The 26,786-nt window shown below is 36.4% G+C and overlaps 1 protein-coding gene and 1 pseudogene across 2 annotated transcripts in view; one reads left to right on the top strand and one right to left on the bottom strand.

Moving 5' to 3' along the window:
• The window catches only part of AFG1L (AFG1 like ATPase), a 176,142-nt gene that overhangs the window by 125,301 nt on the left and 24,055 nt on the right, over positions 1-26,786 (bottom strand). For both annotated transcript variants that reach the window (XM_027856006.1, XM_027855997.1), the window contains exon 3: positions 18,151-18,202. In XM_027856006.1, coding sequence (XP_027711807.1) covers positions 18,151-18,202 — 52 coding nt within the window. The remainder of the gene's footprint in view (positions 1-18,150; positions 18,203-26,786) is intronic.
• LOC114038661 lies at positions 12,006-13,076 on the top strand (annotated as a pseudogene).

The raw sequence follows: 26,786 nt of genomic DNA, 5'->3' as shown, positions 1-26,786 counted from the left end.
CCTCCAAACAGATTTAGAAAATGTACCAGGCTGAATCTTATGGGGAATTCCAGAAAAAGTCACAGTGAGTCACTTGTTCAGCCCAATTCAGCATAGTAAAGACTGAGAGATCTCCAGGTACGGGGGACTGGTTGGGTCAGTAGTATGCCATGGGGCACTCTAGCACCCAGGGAGAGACTGTGCACCCGGGTAAGAAGACATCACCAGACTGGTATCAAGGCACCATGATGGGGAGAGGTGCTAACTATTAGCTTTGTCATTCACTACCCAGTTCTGGGACACAGATCCAGAAAGGATTAAGAAGAGGACCTGTGCACATGGGTGGCAGACCAAGATAAGAAGCACAGTAGGCCTTGGGCTGTGTACTGGGAGAGGAGTAAGTTCAGAAGCAGGCAGCAGTTGTGTGGCTCAGACCCCAGTCTCACTTCCAGTATCTAGCCCAGCCTGCAGAGTAATAACAAGGGCAGGAATCTCAGACTAAAGGGAAACCTATAATTCTGTCATTTTGAACCAACAGAGTTTTCCAGCTGACTATTACAGTTTGAGTTCAGGAGCATCTACTGTTGCAAAGACCAAAATTCAGGTTGGGAACTTACAAAGCGCAGAACAAAGAGACAAAATCTGAGACAGCAATTGAATTTTGCCCTGGATCAAACCACTTTGGGAACACAGAAATCTTGCAGGTCCCCAGCCTATCCCTGAGACTCTGGAAGAACATAATACTCAACACCTCGAGTAAGTAGCAACAGCCCTAAAATCAAGCCCAAAGTCAGTAAGTAGGCTAGGAGAATGAGAATCAAAAAGAATCCAACCATAAAGAGATATTATGGTGGCAGGGAAACTCAAGACAAACCTAGAAGACAAGAATGACTCAAAAACATCTACAAGCAAAGCCTCAGAGAAAAACATAGCTTACACACAAACTCAACTTGAATTCCTGGAAGAGATGAAACAAGAGCTTAAGAAAAGTTAATATTTAAAGAAAAATAGATGGAATGAGAGCTACAGAAAGAAGAATTGGAAAAGAAATTTATAGCTTGGCACAAGAAGTACAAAATTTGCCCAGGCAACAAAGTTCTCTCACTCATATTGTATTTTCAAAGAGTTCAACATCAATGGGTCATCTAGTCACTAATATTATTTGTTTAATATGCTAAACTCAGTGAACTTCTTTAACTTCCTTCACAGTACACACTTATTCATCCACCAGAGTCAATGTGGAGATAGTTATAGAGGTGAGATGATTTTTGTGTATTTTTCTGGTCCCCTTTCAGTTGTATGAAATAAATTTGGCATCAGGCCAGCTTATTGGATATGAAATTCCAAGCTTACAAAACTGAATGGAAACATCATTAGTAACTATATTCACATTTTAAAAGAATCCTTCATTCTTTTAAATAGTGAGTTCCGCTAATGAATTTTAATTTATTACATTTATTAAAAATATCAACTTACAACTTTTCAGAAATACACCTATTGAATGAAAAAAGATACACTTACAATTGGCTATAATAAAATGTCATTAATTCACTAGGCAGGAATTTATGATAATTCCAATGGGTTATTCATTTTTGTACCAACTGTGGGAAAAAAAAGGTAAGCCTAGGAGTATCAGTTTGTAGTGGAAATGAGATTTTTGGGAAAGTACTTGCCTATTTAAGAAAATTAACTCTTTTTAAGCACCTTAGAAGCATCCAAAATATAAGAAGTGGACACTCCTTAGGATGGTGTTAATAAACTCCATTCAAACTCCAATGGCTCCCTATCACCTTCAGAATCAAATATCAAATACTCTATTTGGCTTTTCAAGTTCTTCATTATTTGGTCCATTCTATCTTTCTAGGCACTGACCTCCTGGCTATTTCTAGAATATGACATTCCATTTTCCAACTCTGGGCATTTTCACTGGTTGTTTCCTATGCCTGGAACTCTCTCCCTCCTCATCTCTCCCTCCTGGCTTCAAGTCTCACTTTATGTCCCACCTTCTGCAAGGAATCTTTCCAAGAGTCCTCTTGAATCTTAGTGCCTTCCCTTTAAGATTATCTCAGTTTATCCTGTCTATATCTTGTACACAGTTGTTTGCAGTGTTACCTGTGACTCCCATTAGACTGTGAGACCCATGACAGCAGGGACTGTTTTGTTTTATTTGCCTTTCTTTGTACCCCTATTGCTTGGCACAGTACCTGATACATAGTAAGTACTTAATAAATGCTTATTGACTTGGTATTGGATTTGCTGATCACAAATCATTCTTATGTATTCAATAAAGCAATGGGTTTAGCCTAGTTATTTTCCTCTTTACCCCCATTAGTCTAAACTCATAAGGTTTTACTGTATATGTTTATTTTAGGACATACATAGTAAGCGAATCTGAAAATTTTATTAAAGTAAATTACAGGATTTAGAGCTGTAAGGAAACTTAGAGGTCATTTGGGCCAATCTCCTCATTTCATAAAGGAAATTGAGGCTCAGAATAGTAAAGTGATTTGGTCGATCCAAGTCAGTAAGTAGCAAAGCCAGGATTTATATCTAAGTATCCACTGCTCTATCTACCACCCAATGGTATCTACACAAATATTTGCACATAATTTTCATGATGATAAATCACCAGTCACTTACTTGTTGATGGGATCATGGATTCAGTGCTAGAAAGGCCCTTAAGCATCATCCAACATTCTCATTTTAAAGAAAAGTAAACTAAGGTCCAGAGAGGATAAGAAATCCTTAAGTTGACACAGCTACTAAGTGGAAGAAGAGGGATTCAAATCCCTAGTGTTCAAGACTCCTTTGATTTAAAAAAGAAAAAAAAATCTAACAAATCATACTGTAGTAATCAATTTCTCTATATGCTGATAAATAGCCCATGGCCAAACTTTCAATGTGTAAGCTTTTGCAACAAAGCTTCTTTTGATTTCCACCTGTTACCTGCCGAAATTTGTTTAAACATTTCCTTCATGTACCAAATTGTATGAAATATTGCTAGGGAGAAATACTGAGCAACCAAAAATATACCCAAAAATGGACAATGAAAGAAACAAGATTAAGAAAGTCCCATGCCCTGAAGATATAAACACTATTTGCAAGGCAGTACAAATAACAGTAACAGCTCACATTAAATTCCTCAAGTATCCCTTTGAATTTTAAGTATCTCTTTTTCAAAATTGATAATTTAAGAGTTCTGACCCCCATTTTGGCAAACAAATGCTGTGCGATAATTCTTTAGATTAAGATGTTCTCTAAATTGTTTCATCTTCTTTTTTATCCTTTCTTCTACTAAAGCATTATTTTATGCTAATTGAAACCAGGGAATAGCTAATTATCTGTCCAAAGAACTAAAGATAAGTATTATACAGAGGGCAATAGAAAGATACATGGTGGGCATAAACAGGCTGTAACATATATATATAAGGACTTACAAAAAGAGAACAGGATTAAAGGATGTTATCAAAGAATTGTTTGACAGAAAGAGAAAATGGGCTGGTCATACGGTGAGATTGAGGAATGACAAGTATAGATGGCCAAAATGCTCCACTGAAACCCTCAAGGTATTGGGGAAAAGCAATAAAGACCTCCCAGACATTGGGTAGACACTGACTGATGAGCCTTTGGCACAGATGACAGCCATATATAATGGGCAGACACTGATGCATTATGCTCCGCATCACTTGAAACAATAAGATCACAGATCCATCTGAGCATCTAAGAAACATTTTTATTTTTCTAAGCAAATTGTGGAGGTGTAAGTGTAAGGTGTTAAATGTATATCAGCTAAGGAGTGATAATAATCATAGTAATAACTAGCATTTATATAACCTTTTAAGGTTTATAAAGTGCTTTATAAATATGATCTGATTTCAGCATCAAAACAAGCCCAGGAAGCAAGTGCTATTATCCTCACTTTATAGATGAGGAAACTGAAGCACAGAGAGGTTAAGTGATTTGCTAAGAGTTCTACAGTTAGTATGTGAGGCTAGATTTGAACTCGGGACTTCCTGACTCTAAGTCCAATGCTCTATCCACTGTGCCACCTAGCTATGAAACAAAGGGTTACCTAAATGTTACAGAATGTCAGCTGGTAGTCCAACTTATACCTGAATAATATTTCCTTCCACAATATATTCAATAAATGGTCATCTTCAGTGCAATGAGCAAACCCAATTCCAGAGCATTGATGATGAAGCATGCTACCCACCTCTGGACAGGAAGGAGATAGAATCAAGGTGCAGAATGGGACAAACATCTTTGGACATGGTCAATGTGGGAATTTGTTTTGCTTGACTATGTGCATTATTTGTTACAAAGGCTTTTTTTTCCTTCTTTCAATGAAGGATGGGAGAGTAGAGGAGAATAATGAAAGAGCTGCTGAAATAAAAAAGGAAAAAGAATATCAAGAGAACAGACGATGTCCAGAAGGAAACAGACAAGCAGGACAGTTTTGAAAGTTGAATTGGTTATACATTTAAAATGAAAAGAAAGGTATGTAACAGATTTGCAGTTCATGTAAAATCCTCTTTTTTTCTACTTTGTATATTTAAATGTTCATTTATTTAGTTCAACTCAGAATAAAAAGAACAATTTTGTTTTTAAAAAAATGATCATCCAGCCATTGTTTGAAGATCTCCACTGGGGTATGGGGGAACAACTAGGATCATAGGATCATAAGTTTAGGGACAGAAGGGACCTTAGAGGCCATTTAGTCCAATCCCTTCATTTACCAATGAAGAATCTGGAGCACAAGGAGGTAAAGGGACTAGCCCAAGGTCATGCTGTCTCCCAAGGTAGCTCATTTAACTTTTGAATAGCTGCTATCATTAATAAATTCTTCTTTACACGAGGCCTAAATCTGCTTCTCTGCAACTCTACCCACTGTTCTTGCTCTAACCACAGGTTTCAAGTACTAACTAGCACTTTAAAAATACTTTACAAGCTATAAAACTGTGCATACCCTTTGACCTACCAATACTACTATTAGCTCTGTATCCCAAAAAGATCAAAGAAAAAGGAAAAGGACTTATATGTAAAAAAAATATTTATAGCAGCTTTTTTTGTGGTGGCAAAGAATTAGACATTAAGAGTATGCTCATCAATTGGGGAATGGCTGAACAAGTTGTGGTATGTGATTGTGATAGAATACTATTGTGCTATAAGAAATGAAAGCAGGATGCTTTCAGAAAAACCTTGGAAGATTTATATGAACTGATGTAAAGTGAAGTGATCAGAGCCAGAACACTACACACAGTAACAGCAATACTGTACGATGATTGACTGTGAATGGCTTAGCTATTCTCAGCAATACAATGATCCAAGACAATTCTGAAGGACTTAGGATAAAAAAAAGTTATGTACCTCCAGAGAAAGAACTGATGGAGTGTGAATGCAGATCAAAGTATACTTTTTTTACTTTCTCTATTTTTCTTGCCTCTTTTTTTTTTTTTTGGTCTGTGTTTTCTTTTACAACAAGGCTAATGCGGAAATGTTTTACGTGACTTTACACGTATAATCTATACCAAATTGCTAGCTTTCTCAAGGTTGGGGAAGGAGCTGGGGAGAGAATTTGGAACTCAAAATTTTAAAAAACAAAATGTTAAAAAATTTTTATATGTGATAAACAGAAAAAAAGTACTTTACATATGTTAACTCATCTGGTCCTCATAACAACCCTGTCCCTCATCTACATGTAACAGCCACTCTAGACTCACTCTTCTAATCTCACTCACATTGGCAGGTCAAGAAACTAGATGGCAGCTGACTATTACTTTTCCCCTTGGGATTCTAAGGGTAATACTGAAGAGTTGGGGTTATCAATCACAAACCCCGCACTCATCTACTCCCTACTGATTATCAACTAGCTAGTCATAGTAAATTAGTTTTTAGAGAAAGATGTTTACTAACATAATACAGTAAGAACAGCTGGTATAAAAAATATGCCCTCAAAAGTCTGAGACTTACTTTTGCACAACAACCCACAGAATCTAGGAGAAAGTGGGCTCAAGTTTAGAGAGTAAGCATATGTGGCAAATAAGAAAAAAAGATAAAAAACAATTCATTATTGAATGGAAGTCCTTTCCTCCATTAGTAGAGTCCTCATGAAGCTTTCCTTCAGCATGGCTCTCTGCTGGGCTCTGTGGGTTGAGGGTCAGTGCCTTTGCTGGGTCCTTGAAATCCCCTCCTCTCTGCCTCAAGGAGGTCCTATTTCTTGAAACTGCCTTTCCCTGTATGTCTTGTATTTCCCTGGTATTTTTTTTAAGCAGTCATCTAGCCTTTGCTTGAAGATCTCCATCAAGAAGGGAACAACTAGGATCAAAGGATCAAAAATTTAAAGATAGAGGGGAACTTAGAGGCCATTTAGTCCAATCCCTTCATTTTACAAATGAAGAATCTGGAGCACAAGGAGGTAAGGGGACTAGACCAAGGTCATGCTGTTTCTCAAGGTAGATAATTTGTCCTCTCAGCCTCTGATTAAAAGCATCACTTGTTACTTTTCCATTATCTCTAATGTCTTGGTCAATGGGGGTTGGAGGAATGAGTGTGACACTCCTTCTGGGCTCACACTCTCTGCCCCCCCCCAACTCCCATCCTCTGGCAAAGGGGTAAAAGTGGGCCTCTTTATGGTGTTCCCAAAGATTGACTATCTCCGTTCTCTGATACACAAAAGCCCAGAGAGGTGCCTAATTCTTTCAACCAATACCAATATATTTCCTATATAGCATCATCTGATTTCATCCAATGACTCAAAGCTCTTTACTCCTCCAAAATGATTAAAAACTTGTCAGTAGCTAGTTCACAACTTCAATTGATTGACTGATTCTGTAACTCATTCGAAGAGGTATTCTCAACTGATAAAGGTATTAGGGCATAGAGCATCCTGTTAGTTCCATTACAGGGAGAGAAGGAAGAAGGAAACAAGCTTTTATTAGATAACTACTATGTGCCAGGCACTGTGCTAAGCACTCTACAAATATTATCACATTTGATCCTTTTACATACATGACAGTCTTTCAGACACAGCTATCGTCTCCCATCTTCTCTTCTATATATATATATAGATACATATATATACATATATATATAGATACATATGCATACATAAATACACACACACACATTTACATATATACATCTTTTAAGGATAACTAATTCTCATATGGCATGATCATAAATCCTTTTACCACCTGTTGCTCAACTGTGAATGCTCTCTAGCTCATCAATATCCTTGCTAAAATGTAACACTCAGAAGCAAACCCAATACTCAGATTAAACTCTCTTCATGACATCATCTATGCCACCATTTTCACCCTGTGTGACTCTCTTCCATGTCCTCCCATAAATACACCACAGAAGATACAGCCAATATGCTTGGCATTGTACTCTGGAGTCCTCTTGACATTGCATGGATAAAAATTCAAAATCATCTTCATATGAAAGAATCTGACTTCTATGTTCATTCTGAGTATCCAGAACTATCGGATAAAGCTATTAAGTATCTGATATTTTTTCCATAGAATCTTTCCATCTAACTTGTAGCTGAAACCTTCCATATGTGTTGTCTCTCCCCACCACCAACACCCTGTAGAATGTGACCTCCTTGAGGGCAGGGACTATCTTATTTTTCTGTTTTTATCTCCAAGGCTTAGCATAGTGTTTACATATAATAAGTGCTAAACAAATGCTTCACTCATTCAACAAAGCCTTTCAGAAAGTAGATTTTCTATGCTTTTTTCATTGAAATATAAACACAGAAACAAGCTGTATGAACCATTCATCATACACTAAGTTCAGACCTCTAATCTCAGAAAACTATAGAATACCACCAGTCATTCATTAAATGCCTCAGTACAATAACCAAAAAGACTAAATAAATATGCCTCCCACATTTATTACTATTTTCAAATGCATGTAAATGTTTTTGATTAATAAATATTTAGTTCATTTAAAAACAGTGCTAAATTAATAATAGTATCTGTTATCCTGTAGTTTCTTTTTTTGTTGTTATTTTGTTTTGTATTTTTTTTGGGGGGGGAGCTAGGCAATGGGGTTAAGTGACTTGCCCAGGGTCACACAGCTAGTAAGTGTTATGTGTCTAAGGCCGGATTTGAACTCAGATCCTCCTGAATGCAGGGTCGGTGTTCTATCCACTGTACCACCTAGCTGCTCCTATCCTGTAGTTTCTTAATAGATTTAATAGCATAACCACTTTTACATGGAAATCCACCAAAAAAAAATTCCACTTTTATGTACAAATCCACCAAAATAAATTTATGTCAAATGGAGAATCTCATATTCAAAAAGATTTGAGAATAACTAATACAGTCCAACTACCTAATTTTATAAGTGAAGAAAAAGAGGGTCAGGGGCTTGCCCAACTACTGGGGAGCTTGGCCAAGACACGACCTCCCAAGTCTCCTAGCATCCAGCTCATTGCTCTTTTCCACTGAACCACAAAGAGACCAGAATGTAATTTCTCCCTTTACCATTTTGTTTAGAATCAGTCCTTCATATCTACAACTGAGAAGAAAAAAAAAATATGGCTCTATGAGCAAAGAAACAGCTCCATATTGCCCCCTAGTGTTGCCCTGATTTGCTCTATTCTCACTGCCAGAGAAATAGGAAATGTGCCAAAGACCTTGGTTCTGTTTCAGTCTCCAAGCCAACAGCTGGGGTTTCAACCCCAAGGCTACCTTTCAACTGGTGAAGTCATTCTCCCAGTGACAACAAGGATTGGGCTAGACTAAACCTGGATGCAAGAGGGGAAAAGACCTGAAGGATAAGTTTCACTTTTATTAGCCTCCAAGTTCCCTGAAACAATCAACATCTCCACAATTACCTAGGCTGCCGGCAGAGCCAAAGAAAAAAATCTTATGTAAATGAGCTACAGAGAAAGGATGAGGCCAGAGCAGGGATGGTAGGCAGGGAAAAGCTGCCATTTTAGTATAGCATCAAGCTCTTGTTTTAAAAATACTAAACACATTTTGTTTCTTAAAAATTAAGATAAGTATTTAGTTCCTAGATGGGGCTACAATGATGTTATTAATTTATGTATCAACTTTCTCATAGAGTTCACTGGAATTTAAAGAGTTTCTCTAAATAACCCCCCCTCCCCCCAACACTTCTGTGAAGAGAGAAGGAATGGACCAGGGAAACAAAAGGACAGTGGACTGATGATCAGCTTCAAGATGGGGGGGGGAGTGTGTGCAGCGGAAAGGCAGGAAATATAAGCAGACTACTTCCATTTTCCTTATCAATCTCTCCGAAATATACTATACAGTGACATGCCACTAAAAAGGAGAAGTAAGGAATAGGGATTGGAAGTATAATTCTGAGAAAAATAAAATGTTAGTTACTATGTAAGAAAAACTGATACTTGGTGATATTTAAAGCTATATAAAAATAAATTAGCTTAGATACAGTATGAAAATGGAAAGTAAATCTATAGTTTTTGTAATATCATCATCATCAAGGTTTGCAAGGAATTTTACATTTACTGTCTCATCTGATCTGTGTAACAGTGCCATGAGACAGAGACTATTACTCTCCATTTCAAATAAGAGGAACCTGAAGCTAAGAGAGTTGCCCAGGGTCACATAGTTATTAGTACTTGTCTGGGGCAGGATTACAACTCTGGCCTTCCTGGCTCCAAGTCTATCCACTATGCCACCATCTCAAAGGAGTTCTTACCATCAAAATCCTTGGCACTGTTAAAAGGATCCACACCAGAAATGGATTTTACCAGTCAAAATGACATTAAAGAAAAAATATAACCATTGGCTTCACCACCTTTCCATCCAACTTGCAGCTGAAATCTACATGTTGTTTTTTCCATTAGAATGACAGGACCTCAAGGGCTTTTCCATTTGTCTCTCTAGCACTTAGCATAATGCTTGGTACATAGAAAGTACTTACTATGTTTTTTCATTTATTCATGGATGTAACGCGTTCCCTACAATATCTCTGTGAGGTATGTAGTACAAGTATTTTTATCCCTATTTACAAATAAGAAAATTGAGGCTCAGAGATGACTTGCTCCTGAGGTCACACAGCTATGATGTAGAGGGAAAAGGATTTTAACCCAGTTCTCCTGGCTCCAAGAGTTATGCTCTTTCTACTACACCACACTACCTTTATTGCTTACTTTTACATTTAATATAGGCAATTTTGCTGATAAAGGCTATTTTTTTTTGCCTTTTTTGGGGGTGGTGGTGAGGCAATCGGGGTTAAGTGACTTGCCTAGGGTCACACAGCTAGTAAGTGTCAAGTATCTGAGGCCAGATTTGAACTCAGGTCCTCCTGACTCCAAGGCTGGAGCTCTATCCACTGCACAACCTAGCTGCCCCAGAGGCAATTTTTAAAGTTAATTTTGCTCACACTAAAATGACAATAGGTAATACCCTGCCTTTGTGCCTCAAATGAAATAAGAGTATTACTTTGTATTTACTACTGACTTTGTGTGAACAAATAACACTGACCAAGACTCTAATCTCCCTTCCTTTTCCAAGATCCTATCCTCTGCTCTCATTGACATGCATGGAACAATTTCATCTTTTTATTCCTTTTCTAATTTTGTATAATGCTTAGCTGGATTATTGTCCTTTTCAAACATGCTTAAATATTGCCAACGTCTGATATTGACACACACTTTACCCATCCCCAGAAAGAATACTTTTAAAAAATAACAATAATAATAACTCATATTGACACAGTTGTTTAAAGTTGACAAAGTAAATTCTTCCTATATACCCTGTAAATAACTGAACGGGGAAACAGAGAAATCAAGTGGCTCGCATGGGTCATACCACTAAAGAAGAATCTGATCTGAAACTCTAACCTAGCTCATATGGTGCTTAAATGCTAATCTACCCAACCAAATGCTAACAACTTTCAGACCTTTAAAAAAAATAAGCAAATGCCTAAGTCCCCATTTCCTTTGGACTTTTTGCAGAAGTGGAAGCAGTACTTTGCTAACCATCTCCATTTACGATAACAATAACAGGGAGAAAATACATTTTGATTTTACTGGTGACTGAACATGAAAGTCATGTACAAGAATCATGCTTTCTTGAGTGGCAAAGAATCACTAGAGCTCACTGCAGAGCTGGATATGTGAGCAATGTTCCAAAAGCCTAGATATATGCAAAGTGATTGAGTTAACCACTTAATGTAATTGCTTTCTATCATTCAGATGAAAAGTAATTACGACCAAAGCATATTAGATTCAAGTGAAAATGCTTATATGTATACCTAGCCTCCAATGAACCTGGAATGGTGACAGTTTATGCTACAAGCATTTACTTATAAGAGCTGCAATTTTCAAACCACCAAAAGAATTTCAGGGAGAGATTCTGACAACGTACTTCTGTAAACTAAAAAATCTGCTTATAGCATTAAATCATTAGATTTAAGATAGGAGGTGTTTTGAAAGTACTAAGTAAAGGGGGAGAAAAGAAAAACTGTATAGCTTTATGTTTAATTTGACAATCAACAACCCCCCATTTCCCTTTTCCTTTCCAGGGATAGAGCCATCATGATATAAGTGGAAATATCACAGAATTTGGAGTCAGGATACCAGGGTTCAAATACCTGCTCTGCTGCTTATTTTCTATTTGTGTCACCTTGCACACTTCCTCACATATCCAACTTGTAAAATGAAGAATTCTCTTCTAGCTCTATATTCTGTGATCTTTTTTGAAAAGATAATCCTTTGATTTACTATAGATTACCCTCCTATAGATTATAATGTTTTTACAATAGAACAAAATGTATTCTCCTACGCATGCAAATGTGGAACACTCAGGTATCTGAAACGATTGACAGGCAAGATGAAAATAAGGTCAGGAAATGTGAAGGAGATTTTTGTGATATTGGTGATTGCTGCTGACCAGGACAAGAGGAAAGGGAAACACCTCCTGAGTTCAATAGGCTACATTCAGATTCAGAAAGTGCAGAAGTTTGGTCCTCCACCATAAGTAGGCTGCTTTCTGCCAGAAACTACCAGCATAGCCAAGGAAAACATGTCTTGTCGATACCCAGCATTGATACCAGAGCAAAAGAAAGAACTGTCTGATATAGCTCATCGAATTGCTGCTCCAGGCAAGGCAATCTTGGCAGCAGATGAATCCACCGGTAGCACTGCAAAGCGGCTGCAGTTTATTGGAACTGAGAACACAAAGGAAAACTGACACCTCTATAGGCTGTTACTTCTGACAGCAGATGATCAAGTCAACTCCTATATTGGAGGTGTCATCCTTTTCCATGAGACACTCTACCAGAAAGCCAATGATGGTCATCCCTTCCCCAAAGTCATAAAGGTGGCATTGTGGACATCTAGGTGGACAAAGGTGTAGTGCCCCTGGCAGGGACCAATGGTGAGACTACCACCCAAGGTCTGGATAGGCTGAGTAAGCGCTGTGCCCAGTATAAGAAGGATGGAGCTGACTTTGCCAAGTGGGGTTGTGTACCGAAGTTTGGTGATAATACACCTTCCCTGCTTGCCATCATGGAGAATGCCAATGTGCTGGCCTGATATGCCAGCATTTGCCAGCAGAATGGCATTGTCCCCATCATGGAGCCAGAGATCCTCCCTGATGGAGAACATGATCTGAAGTATTATCAGTATGTCACTGAGAAAGTCCTGGCTGCTGTCTACAAAGCTCTGAGTGACCACCATGTCTATCTGGAAGGGGACTTGCTGAAGCCTAACATGGTCACCTTGGCCATGCCTATACCCAGAATTATCCACATGAGGAGATCACAGTGGCAACTGTAACTGCCCTTCGCCGGACTGTGCCTCCTGCAGTCACTGGTATCACCTTCTTGTCTGGGGTGCCTCCATCAACTTCAATGCCATCAACACCTGCCCCTTGCACAAGCCATGGGCCCTGACCTTTCCTTATGGCTGAACCTTGCAGGCATCTGCCCTCAAGACCTGGGGTGCAAAGAAGGAAAATGACCAAACTGCCCAAGAGGAATATATTAAGTGGGCCACGGCTAATAGCCAAGCTGCTCAAGGCAAGTATACTTCAAGTGGAAAGTCAGGAGCTGCAGCTTGCAAGTCTCTCTTTGTCTCTAACCATGCCTACTAACTAAGTCAAGGCCTTCCACCTGGGTATGCCCTAACACTCCAGGCCATCTCTCATAGTCCAGGAAGAGGCTAAAATCCCAGAACTTTGTGCTGATCTCTCACATCACTCCTAATTTGTGTGGTGTTGCTGCTCTCCGGTGAATCTAGTGACCTATTCTCAGCCCACTTCTTCCAATAAACAACTATTTAACAAGGAAAAAAAAAAGGAAAGCGACTGAGAAAAAGTGTGGGTCACAGAGCTGGATGACTTGAGCAAGAGGAGAGGAGCTATAGTAGTATGCAAAAAGGGAGTCCATTGTTAGCTGATCACAGGATAGTCGGATAGGAAAGGCTTCGTAGCGAGTAACCTTTCAGGGCAACTGCCCAGAGCCAGTGAGTCAAGGAAGCAGGGAGATTGCTTCAGAAACGTTTCGTAACAGGGAAACATTACTACTCAGGTTTTTATTGAAGCGCAGTCCAGTAAGATATGAAGAAATTAGAAAAAACCTTGCTTCTTCAGTGACCAAGGAAGCTAAGGGAGGTTTTAGCAGGCATCACCTGATCAGTATGTTAAGTTAGGTCAATAAAATTTGAGCATTAGAGTGTGAAGATGTAATTAACTTCCGATTATATACTTTGTCCTTTTCAAGATCTCCATATACAGTAGTAAAATTACTTTTGACCTTAAATGGCTAATTGAGTATATGTTGCACAGTAAGTACTAGGGGAAGGTCTCAGCCCTAGGCTTTCCATTTTTGAAAAAGAAGACCTTCCCATTATCACTATCATTCATTCTGTATGATAGTAAAATATGTTTTTTAAATTTTGTTAATTTTATTCTAAATTTAGCACCAAATAAAATGAACACTTTCACAAACAAAGGAGAACAGAAAAAGAATTATACGTGAAACTATAAATCTATTACATAAAAAGCTACATATCACATAAAGCTACATATTTTATGTGTAAAAAAAACTACAAATTATATAAATCTATTACATCTGTAATATAAAATTATGTATAATCAATTCAACATATAATTTCCAAGGCTATTCTGCTTGTCTGTTTCCTTCTGGCCTTCCTCTGGTTCTATTCCGTATATATATATTTTTTCCTTTTCCTCCCAATTTAGCTTTAATTAAATGTTTTTTCAATTAACAAGCATTTACTTTTTTCTGTTCCCCCCCTATTTCACTGAAAAGTAAAATAAGAAAAATAATAACCATGTAGCAAGTAGTCATAGTCAAACAAAACAAATTGTCAAACTGACATATCCAGAGATGTGTGCTTCATTCTGCACCTTGAATCAATTACCTCTTTGTTGGGAGGTGGCTAGCATGTTTCATCATGAGTCCTCTGGAATTGTGTTTGGTCACTGCATTGATTAGAGTACTCAAGCCTTTCAAAACTGTTCATTTTTCACACTGGTGATGTTATAGTATAAATTGTTCTGGTTCTGTTCACTTCACTCTGTATAGGTTCAATTCTTCCCAAGTTTCTTTGAAACCATCTCTCTCTTTTTTTTTTTTACATTTCTTACAGCACAACAGTATTTCATTATATTTATATACCATATTTTGTTCAACCATTCCCCAATTAATGAATACCCCCTTAAGTTTTTGGTTCCTTGCCACAATAAAAAGAGCTGCCATAAGTATTTTGTACCCAAAGAACTTTTTCTTCTTTTTTAGATCTTGTGGGATAGTCCTCCTAGAGGTCTTTCTAAGTCAAAGGGCATGCAAAATTTATTAAGTTTTGGAGCATAGTTCCATCTTACTTTTCAAAATGGATGGACAAAATTCAGAGTTCCACCAATAATGCATCATTGTGCCTATTTTCCTACAGCTCCTCCAACATTTGTCATTTTCCCTTTTTGTCAACTCTGTCAACCTGATAGAAGTGAGGTAGAGTTCCAGAGTCTTAATTTGTATTTCTCTAATTATTAGTCACTTGGAGCATTTTTTCATATAGCTATAGATAGCTTGATCTTTCCCCCCTGAGAACTACCTGTTTATATCCTTTGACTATCAACTGAGGAATGGCTTATACATATAAATATGAATCAGTTCCTTATATATCTTAGAAATAAGACCTTTATCAGAGGACCTTGCTATGAAAATTTTTTCCGTTTTCTGTTTCCCTTTTAACCTTAGCTGCATTGGCTTGGTTTGTGCAAAAAAACTTCTTAATTTTATGTAATCAAAATGGTCCATTTTATCTTCTATGATTCTGTCTATCCCTTATTTGATCAATATCTTTTACCCTATCCATAGATCTGAAAGGTTGTTTTTTCCTTGTTTCTATAATTTGTTTATCATATGACCTTTTATGTCTAGATTATACATCCATCAGGAGCTCATCTTTGCGAAGTACTGATCTACACCTAATTTCTGCCAGATCACTACTCAGTTTTCCCAGAAATTTTGTCAAATACTCTTTATCCAATTAGCTGAGGTTTGGGGTTTAAAAAATACTTGATTTCTATGCTCACTTGCTTCAGGATGTTGTGAACCTAATCTGTTCTACTGATCAAACTCAGTTCTTTTAGTCAATACTAAATCATTTCGATAATTACTGATTTGTAGTATAGTTTGAGATCTGCTATTGCTAGGCCTCTTTCATGCCCACTTTTTTCCCTTCATTATTTCCCTTGAGATACTTAACTTTTTGTTCCTACAGAAGAATTTTGTTATTATTTTTCCAGAACTATTTCTCTAATTATTTAGGTATCTATTTCCTTAAACAGTGTTTTATAATTATAATCATACAGTTCCTGTGTATATCTTGGTTCTGCCACCGAGACTACCCAATATTTCATACTTTTTAAAAGTTATTTTAGGTAGAATTTCTCTCTTTCTTCTGGTTTTGGTTGTTAATTTATAGAAATGCTGATGACCTGTGTAGGATTATTTTATATTCTGCAATTTTGCTGGATATATTGTTTCAATAAATTTTTTGATGGACTCTCTAGGGCTCTCTTACATAAACAACTGTATCATCTTCAAAAAGTGATAATTTTGTTTTTTCTTTGCCTATGCTTATTCTGTCAATTTCTTTTTCTTGTCTTATTGCTATGGCTAATATTTTTAGCACTATATCAAATAATAATAACAGTAACAATATATATGCTTGCTTTACACCTGATCTTACTGGAAAAGACTCTAGTTTATCCTCATTACAATAATGCTGGCTCTTGCATTTAAATATATATTATTTACCATGTTAAGGTAAATTTATTTATTTTACTATTTTTATTTATTTACTTTACTATTTTTTAACAGAAATACATTGTAATTTGTTAAAAGTTTTTTTCTGAATCCATTGATATAATCATATGAGTTTATTCTAAAATTTCTTGTTGTCTCATGGATTATTATTAATTTCTTATTATTACTATTATTAACTTCTATTTGGTCCATCCTAATTTTCAAGGTATCTGTTACCTGGGTAAGGTTTTGTATTTCTTCTGCTACACTGTTCATTCTCCTTTCAAATCTTTTCTTAGCTCTCATTTCTTTCCCAAATTTTTCCTAATATTCTTACTTCATTTATAATACCATTTTAACTCTGTTTCATTTCTTCCAAGAATTCTTGTTGACCCTGTGGCCAACCTGTGTTTTTCTTTGAGGCTCTGTAGGTGTTCTGTTTTATTTTGTTGATAAATTCTTTTTTCCATCCTTATTTCCTTGATTGGGATTTTGTGTTAGGGCTTGGTTCTCTGTACCTCTGCAGGGAATTTCATGGCCTTGTATGTTGCCAATATGTATTCCCTGAATTCTTCAACTGCTTTATCTAGACATTGAGTGTTGTATTCTTTAAGGATCACAGGTGTGGTTCTGGCCAGGGAACTGCAAGTTTTCAATAAACCCCAAGCAGTATATCTAGCGTGAGTGTTGCCCTCCTGGACTTTCCAGGCTCCGTACTCCATAGTCTGGGTCTAAGTAACAAACTATAGACTGACCCGAGTACAAGGCCAATATAGTTGCTGTCCCCCGTCACTATCTGTTAAGGGGAAGGTGATGCAAGTTCAGAACAACAGAGCTATAGAGCTCTCCTTGATTGAGACCCAGGGATCCTGGTCTGGCATCAGGATGAAGGTAATGCCAGTCTATCCTGGCCTGAGCCCAGGGGATGAATCCCCAATCTCACTATGGGGTCAGATCTTCTGTGCATTTTTTTTTTTAATGCTTCAATGACCCTCTCTTCTCTGTCTCTCTCTCTCTCTCCAACTCTAATGCTAACTACCCATCCTTCAAATCATTCCTCCAAATAAAAAAAGAAAAACTACACCCTTGTAACAAATACCCATAGGCAAGAGTAGGAAGGAAAGGGAGGAAGGAAGGAAGGAAGGAAGAAAGGGAAGAAAAGGAAGAAAGAAGGAAGGAAAGGAAGAAGAAAAGAAAAAAGAATTTCCCATTTTACCTATCTATGAAAATGTATGCCTCCCCCTGCACCTTTAGTCTCCCACCTCTGTCAGAAGGTGAGTAACATGATTCATCATGAGTCTTCAAGAACTGTGGGTGACCATTGCATATATCAGAAGTTTGAAATCTTTCAAAGTTGTTTTTCTTTGTATTATTTTTGTTAAGGTATAGATTGTCTCCAGGTTCTGCTCACTCTGGATCACTTTACACAAATCTTTCTTTTTCTCTTAAAGTTCCATAGTTCCTAGTTCCCTGCCACCACACAAAGAGCCACTATAAATAATTTTGTGCATGTGGATCTTATTAATTTTTCTTTCATCTCTTTGGGGCACAGTTGTAGTAGTGGCATCACTGGGCCACAGGACATGCTCAGTCCAGTTGTTCTTTGGGAGTGGTTTCAAGCTGCTTTCCAGCAGGACTGAACCACCTTTAAGCTCCACCTACAACACATTAATATGAGCTTGCCCACCCACCTCAATAACTGTTTTTTGTTATCTTCTTCAGCATTAAAGGAGAGAGGTGGAGTCTCAGAGTTGTTTTCATTTGCACCACTTGTCTATTAGTGATTCAGAGTGACAGTAAAAGATTAAAGTTAACATTGGTAGAATATCATAGAATTTGCCCTGGATCACATAAATGCATGCATATTTAATTGAATCTTATCACACTTACCTACATCTCCATAGACATAGAGGCCTTTTGGAGGTTTTCTCTTTGGAAAAAGCTGCAAATTAAGAACAAAATTATAAATCTCTGATTCTGTAATTAAAGTGTATATGATTATACAATAATATAAAAATGTTCTTAACCATGATAAATATAAGATTAAATGTGGTATTATATTCAAAAAAATTACAAAAATTGGAAGAACCAAGACGGCATGGTGGATAGGGAGCTAGACTCAGAGACAGTAAGATCTGACTCTAAATTTTACCTCAGACATTTACTAGCTGTGGGACTCTGGGAAAGTCAGTTAACCTTTGTCTGCCTCAGTTTCCTTGTCTGTAATCTAGAACTAATAAGAGCACCCACCCAAGATAGTTATGAAGATAAGATGAAATAATATTTGTAAAGCACTTTAAAAACCTTAAAGCACCATATGAATGCTAGGTATTATTTTTTGTGTTATTGTTATTATAAAAAGTTGGCAAGTGAAATAGCCCAGAGTAGATGTTGATAAATCTGCTTTATGCTCTAATGCTGTAATTCTTTTTTTTCTCCTTTTAATGTTTAATACTAAAATCTCCAATTGGCAACAAGTACATATTAAGCACTTTCTATAGGCCAGGTACTCTGGCTAAAATTACTCTTAATGCTGACATAAATAAAGCATTTATTAATCTCATTAACTACAAATTATATTAATTATGGATACAATAAAGGTATCAGTTTTTATCTATATATGTGTAATTATAGGGCAAAAAAGTTCAGTTCTTCTAAAGGAAAAATGTCAGCCAATTACTCTCTGTGAAGCTTGGAGATCAGGTCACTAAATGTCTAGCGTTATTTATTTTATGTATTAAACTATTCCTTCTGTAGAGATGATCTAGCATAAAATAAATGAGTTTGCACAAAAGAACCACTGTAACCTAGCCTTATTTTTTAAAAAATCAAGAAAAAAACAAAGTAACATTTCACTTTTCCAGAGGTCATTTATCTGGCTACTAAGCCATCCCAAGCACAATGAAGAACTAGAAAACTGTAAATTACAAACAAGAAAAGTAGATGTCAAAACTCCTAGTGCTAATGCAGTTTACTCATAGGAGACCTTTTTCATAAAGTATTAATTCAGAGTTCTCTACCTTTTAGTTTACCCATAATTCTAAGATGCTTGGTGATATGGTTTTTCTACCCACAGCAGAAGAAAAGCAGTAAATTAGAAACTGAGAGTATCCAAGTGGTAGAAACAACAGCAGAAGTGAGAAGTCTATCTGACAGCAAAAAACTATAAAAAATAGACCCATCAAAAAGAATAGTAATGTGGGACCGATTAGTGTAAAGACAAATGGTTCCATATAATTCAATAGCTTCTGACAGCATTACTGAATTGTAGTAAAATAAATTAAATTTTTAATAACCTGAATCACCAAAAAAAGATCGTTACATACATACACACATACATACATACATACATGTATACATACTGTAAGAATATGGGAGAAACAGGTGGGACATTTTTTTGAAATTTTCCCATGAAAACTGGTTAACTTTTGTTTTTTTTTATGTTGGGGAATTTAAAAAAAGAAAGTTAAATAAGTATTTGTTATCTAGAAAAACAAAGTTATAAGGATCATCTCCTTTCCTAATGATATCAGACTTAAAAAACAAAAAAAAAAACCCCTTCCATTTATATAGCACTTTGAGGCTTGCTTTAGGTAATCTTATACTTCACCTCATTTGATCCTCACAACAATCTTGCAAGATAAGTACCATAGGTATTATTTTCCCAACCTTACAGATGAGGAAACTGAGGCTCGGGAGCTATTAAATGATTTGCCCATGGTCACACAGCTATTACATGTCAGACTCACAGTTCAAACCTCAGTATTTCCTGCTCCAAGTTGAGCCCTTTATCCTTTATACCATAATGCTAAATAGTATGTTACTGTGGTAAAAAATGGACTCCCAAACCTCGCATTAATTCAATTCAACAAGCATTTATTGAGCACATGAGCAAAGCACAAATGATTATTTGAATTATTTTCCATACAAAGAAAATATTTCTTAAATTTAGTGTTTCTCCTTCTACATATGACCCCCCTTATCATTATGGCAGTATGTAAGCCCAAACCATAAACATGAATTGAGAAGAGGGATTCAAATGAGTACTAGCCTTTGATTCCACACAAATATATGAAGTAAATGCATTAAGATGAGATCTGTGACAATGTTATTTCTGCCTTCAATCCATCATGGTAGATCAGGCACTGGATTTGGAGTGAGGAAGTCTTAGGTTCAAATCAGAACTCAGGCACTTACTAGCTATGTGACCCTGGGCAAGTCACTTAACCTCTCTGTGCCTCAGTTTCCTCATATACATAGAATGAAAGAGTTGGACTCAATGGCTGCTAAGATATAAGTCTATGATCTGATGATTCAGTACAGCCCCATGAGGTTTAACACAGGCATCACTTGAAAAAGAAGGTCTGTTCGAAAACACTTCTGGAGTAGGCCTCTACTCAAATTGTATCTGAAGTGAGCTCTGGATAATATACTGAAGGAATGAAGACCTGAGTCAGCCTCAGTACTGCAAAGCCCCTCTTTGGTGCCCTAGATCACAGGTAACTTGATGTGTCTGCAGGAGGAGGAGGAGGAGGAAGAGGAGGAGGAGAAGAAGAAGAAGAGGAAGAAGAAGAGGAAGAGGAAGAGGAAGAGGAAGAGGAAGAGGAAGAGGAAGAAGAAGAGAATGGAATGCCATTTATCATGAACTTCACAATGTTCGGCATTCTGGCTGAGCAATCTTCAAACACTGTTCATTTAGAGATCTAGCTCTCTGTTTTTTGTTGTTTTGCAAATACATGGACTTATTCCAACTTAGCTTACAAGCCTCATTCTCTCCCTGTTTCTCTTTGCTGTCTTTACAAAATCTAGCATCTGCCTCTTGTGTCCCTTCTACCTCACCATCATTTGTGCACAGGTATGATCTTTTTTTTGGTTTGTTTCTGCCAGCTGGAACAGCCTTCCTGTACTTCTCCACACCACTGACTCTCTATACATTTTCAAATCTCAAAAGAAAACATCTTGACTCTCTTGCCAAAACCTTTTAATTTTTCTCACTTTACTGTTTTATTATAATTCCTTCTATACACTGAATAGTTGATTTATTTCCAAAGTATCCAGAAAAACAGAATGATGCTGGTAAGTGATTTTAAAACACTTTCAAATAAAAAAATTTCTTCATCAAGTCTAATATCATCTAACTACCCAGACCTAGTATTGTTCATCAGAAATCCTTCCAAATAATACTTCCCTACAGAACATTTGTAATTGGTGAATCTCAGAGTAACAAATTCATGAACCTTCACAACATTCTTGACAAGTAGGATTTTAGGGATTACTATAGAACTGTGTACCTAGCACAATGTTTGATAAATGCATCAAGTTTCAAGCAATACAAATTAGCCCTGATTTATAAAGAAGACTCAATGACACAATCAGGAATAGAGCTTTGGAGTTCTATTTCCTGATTTGACTACTAATTTTTTTCTCTTTTTTTCCTGAATGTCCTGACATATTGTATTATACTTGTATGCCACCTATTATTTTTAAAACGTTAAAAGGCGTGATCCAGAAGTCTAAAAGCACAACATAAGCATTCCTTAAACTGAACATGAAGACTCTAACTGAAATGATAACTAATTTATACCTAAAAGATTTTGTTATATATAAGAGTTTTCAGAACTGTAGCTACACATATGTATATTATGTGCTTTGTAAATTTAGAAGATACTAAGGCACAAGGACACCCAGGAAGATAGTGGAGCAGTAGGTAACCCTCAAAATCCCCAATAAAGTAGCAATGGAAACACTGAAAAGAAACACATTTGCCAATGATGCCTACAAAAATAAACATTGCCGAAAAGACAAAAAACAAACCAAAAAAGCACTCTGATGCCATTGAAAAAATATTATGAAGTTAAGAGTTGCAAAGGGGTAGAAAAACTCAGAAGATATACAATTATCAGCACTTGTATCAGAAACAATGCAAACAATTCTAGAATCAGAATCTCAGATTAGAGATGACGTCAACAATTCTAGAATCACAATCTCAGATTTGAGAGGATCTTCAAGATATCTAGACTAACACATACCACAGTAGAGATCCTATCAACAATGTCTCCAACAATTGTTTTGCAGAGCACACCGGAAGCCCGCTAGTGATAGGGAACTCACTAGCTCCAGGGACGGTCCATTGTACTTCTGGACAGCTCTCAAAAAGAAGTTACATTGAACTGGAATTTGTGCCTTTATAATGTAGTTTTCCCCTATGGGACTAAGCAAAACAAGTCTAATACCTCTTCCTTAAAACAGTTTTTCAAATAGTTGGTATTAGACAACAGGTATCTTCTAAATTTTCTCTTCTTCAGCTAAACAATCTCAGTTCTCTCAATAAATCATGAAACACTTCTCAATCCCGGTCATAATCTTACGAACATGCTTCAGGTTGTTAACATTGTTTTTTCAAATGCGGCACCCAGAACTGAAGACAATAACCTAGATTTAGTCTAACCAGAGTAGTGTAGAGAAAGGATGTGATTTCAACTCTTCTGGGAACTTCTCTGACGCTAATCTTCCCCAAGATCAAATAAGCTTCCCAGATGATGTTACTTTTCTAATTCATATTGAATTCACAAAACCATGAAAATCCGTAGCTCTTTTCTATATAAATGGTTGTCTAACTTTGTCTCCTCAACCCTTCAAAGATACAGCAGAAAAAGAAAACTACCAGAAGATCAATAGCATTAATGATTATTGGTGCAAAAATGTTAAATAAAATATTTACATAATCAAGCAATTTATTTCTTGAGTAGTATTTGTAGCAAAAACCTGAGGATGTTTTGATATTGGGAAAAATCAGTAACAAAAACCATATATCAATACATGAAGAAAAAAATCTTCTGATAAATTATAGTACCCAATTACATTAAAAACGAAAAAAAGTATTCAAATGGAAGGATGTTTCCATAACATAAAAATTATTGGTTTGAAACTAGGAGCTAATATCATAGGAAATAGAATTCTAGAAGAATTTCAACTAAAAATAAGAATAAAGCAATGGCTATTCATTGTTAACAGTAAATCTGTCATAACCATCATGCTAAGGTATATAAAAGTAAGTAAGGGAATAATTGTTGGCGATGAAGTGGTTAAAATATCTCTGCAGATACTATGGCTATATTTTTAGAAAATCTAAGAGCCTTGAACAAAAAAAAAAAAGGTAAAATACCTACTTTCTCATCTCTACAAAGTCATTATGAGAATGATCTACACAAATATTAAAGGGGATCACTGATGAAAATATAAGAGAAATAGGTTGGTTTTCACAGTTGACTTTTCTACAGCAAACCACAATTTCACAGTCACAAATGGACTCAAAGTTGTAAAAAATACAAAATCCAACCTATGTTATTTTGTTTATTTAAAAAAGGATTTTGTTCAATAAAGCAAAATGTAGCCTCAAAAGTTCTAGCAGGGGGTTTTCATGTATGTTATTAAGCTCATACAAGACTCTTTGATACATATAGCTACGAGAATAACTGTTAATCTTCCTGTTTCCTTCCCACCTCAGTTCCTCAAACTACACAATTTCCATAAACTACTCTGCCACTCTACCCTTGATCTTGCCATCACTCATAAACGTTCCACTTCCACGTTTCTGACCTCTGTAATTGCTTTATTTGATCATAATATTTTATCATTCCATCATTCCCTAGACCTTATGATCCCCTAACCCTGTTTAGTATCCTCATCACGACATCCAGTCCCTCTAACCCTCAGTTCTTTCCCAAAGTCATCAGCCTTGCCATGTCTAAACTCTCTTTCCTTCCTTATCTAAACATCTTGGGGGGGTAATGTTCAACTCTACACAACCTCTATACTTGAATCCCTTGCTGTTTTGTCCTATTGCCAAACATGCCTTACCAAACCCCATCTTTGAATTATTCCTATCATCTATTTCCTTCACTTCTATTCATGTGCTACTGAAGCAAGTTGTAGAAAATCATAAAACAGGGTGACTTGGTCTACTACAAATTTTTGTTACAGAATCTCAATGAGGCCCTTACAGGAGCCAGGCAATCCTTTTATACATCCTAAATCCATTCCCTATCCCACTCATCACAGTAGCTATTCTAAATCTTTTCAACTCTTCTCAAGCCTTCTATGCCTCCCTTTCCCACCTTCTCAAACAAGGATTTTGCCTCATGCTCATTTGCCTCATTCCTCATCTTATATCACTTGAATGTCTTCCCCCCACTAGTATCCTCCTTCACCACCATCTTAAATAAAGAGATGGTCCTTCTCCTGGCCAACACACACAAGTGATTCCATCCCCTTCTGACTGCTCCACAAGACTTCCTTTTTCTACTATCCCCTCTCTTTCTCTAATCTTCAATCTCACCTTAACTACTGGCACCCTCCCTGCTACCTACAAACATGCCCATGTTTCCCCATGGGATTCCTTAATCTAGAATATTGATATAATAAGATTTATTATAGACCCTGCTTTAAATTAATATGACCAAATTATTGGGAGTTTATTCTTGGAAGTAATAGAATAATTTTACATATAACCCCATTTACACCAAGATATTAATTGCAGTATTTTTTGTAGTAAAATTGTGGCAAAGAATTGGAAACAAAGTAGATGCCTATTGACTGGGAATGGCTTAATAAACTGTGGCTACATGAATGTAATGGAATATTACTGTGCTTAAGAAATGATAAATATGGTATAGAGAAGTAGGAAAGGTTTACATGGACTGATGCAAAGTGAAGTAAGCAGACACAAGAAAACAACAAACACAGTATACACACAATATACAGTATAAATAGAAAGAACAACAAACCACGAAACAATCAAAGTGAACACTGAAATATTATAAAGAATAAGCTTATTCCCAAAGAAGAGATAAGAGAAGGTACTTTCTTGTACTCCTCTGAAGAAGTGGGAGATCCATAGGTGTGGCCCATTGCACATATTTTCAGATTTTTTTCAATGCATTGATCAGTTTTGCTAAATGTTTTTCTCATCTTCCTTTTTTTTTCTTTAAAAATATTCTTTGTTACATGGGATGGCTCTCTGGGAGCAGGGAGGGGAAGGAAATAAGAGGAAATTTAGATGACATAAATCAGAAAGAAATTAATAATTATTTTTAAAAGGAAGTACTTTATTATCAACCTTATTTCTATATAATGCAATTTCTGTTCTAGAATTTTTTTTTTTTGGTTAGGCAATGGAGGTTAAATGACTTGCCCAGGGTCACACAGCTAGTGTTATGTGTCTGAGGCCAGATTTGAACTCAGGTCCTCCTGACTCCAGGGCCAGTGCTCTATACACTTAGCCACCTAGCTGCCCCTATAATGCAATTTCTGGCATTAAGTGCTAAGAATAGCATTATACAACGTAAAATGTATTTGGTTTTTTATATCTTTTTTTTTTAATAATATATACTTCAATATGGGGGGTACCCATTTGAATTCTCAGTGTGCTGGGAATTGAAAACATTGCAAACACGTAATGAAACTATACTGCAAAAGTCTGAATCTACAGAAGCTGAAAAGCTGTCCAAATTCCCATCAGGGTTTCCTGTTCAATTCCTCCCTTGCTAGCCACTTGCATAGAATACATCATCTCTTAGACTGATACAAAGCAACAGCCTAAATCAGAGTTGAAAACTCACTAATATTGCTTATTTATACTTTTTTGATGGCAGATATATAAGTAACATGCTCATCTAATTCTGTATCTTCCCAAGGGTCCAGTACTGTGCCCCATATACTTACTAAATGCCATATGCACTTACTAAGTGTTTGCAGAATTAATTAATTTTACTCGGCTAGGAAACAGAACTTTTTTGGTTCAAATGGCTAGCTTCTTCAGCTCCTGATAGATTAAAATCAATATATATCTTGCCTATATAAACTAGTACATAATCAGAGTAAATGACATTAAGCAATTGACAATGTAAGAATTTGGAAGGTTTCTATATTTCATAAAAAGACTTCATTTACTGTAATCACAACAGGAGTGTTCAATGTCTTCATTTCTGTGAGTTTAGATAGCTTAATACTTACAAAAGTACTAACCAAACTGAAATTCACTTAGAATTCACTAAAAACACTTGCATATGCAAATCACATTCTCCATAATGAGTTATAAGCCAAAAACAGGCATGTTTACCTTTCTAACAAAGTAGTTTTCAGAATGTTTTTACATCAAATTTTTTGAGACACTCTTGAACTATAATTGTCAAAACACTGTCATGAGCGACTCATTTCAAATATATCTGTACATTTACACAGTAGGCAGGTAAATAGATGGTTTTCCAGATTAGCTGCTGAAACTTTTTAAAATCAAACTACAACAAAACAAACATGCCATCTTTCTGCCCACATATGATTTAATGATTCCTCTTGTTTCCTTTTGTTCCCTGTAGTCTTATTTTTGTTATGTTTATTTTCCAGCTTGGTCAGGAGTGATACCATACAAGTTATAAAGTAAAACAGCATATGCTCAGCCTCCTCTGGATAACTGTCCTCCACCTGTTCCCAGGTAACTTCAGTGTGACAATCAGATGACAAAGGTA

Source organism: Vombatus ursinus, unplaced genomic scaffold (assembly GCF_900497805.2).
Source record: "Vombatus ursinus unplaced genomic scaffold, bare-nosed wombat genome assembly UNPS02000582.1, whole genome shotgun sequence".
In the NCBI taxonomy this organism is placed as follows: Eukaryota; Metazoa; Chordata; class Mammalia; order Diprotodontia; family Vombatidae; genus Vombatus; species Vombatus ursinus.
Note: the sequence above shows the minus strand (reverse complement) of the source record. Positions and strands in the feature narration are given on the sequence as shown.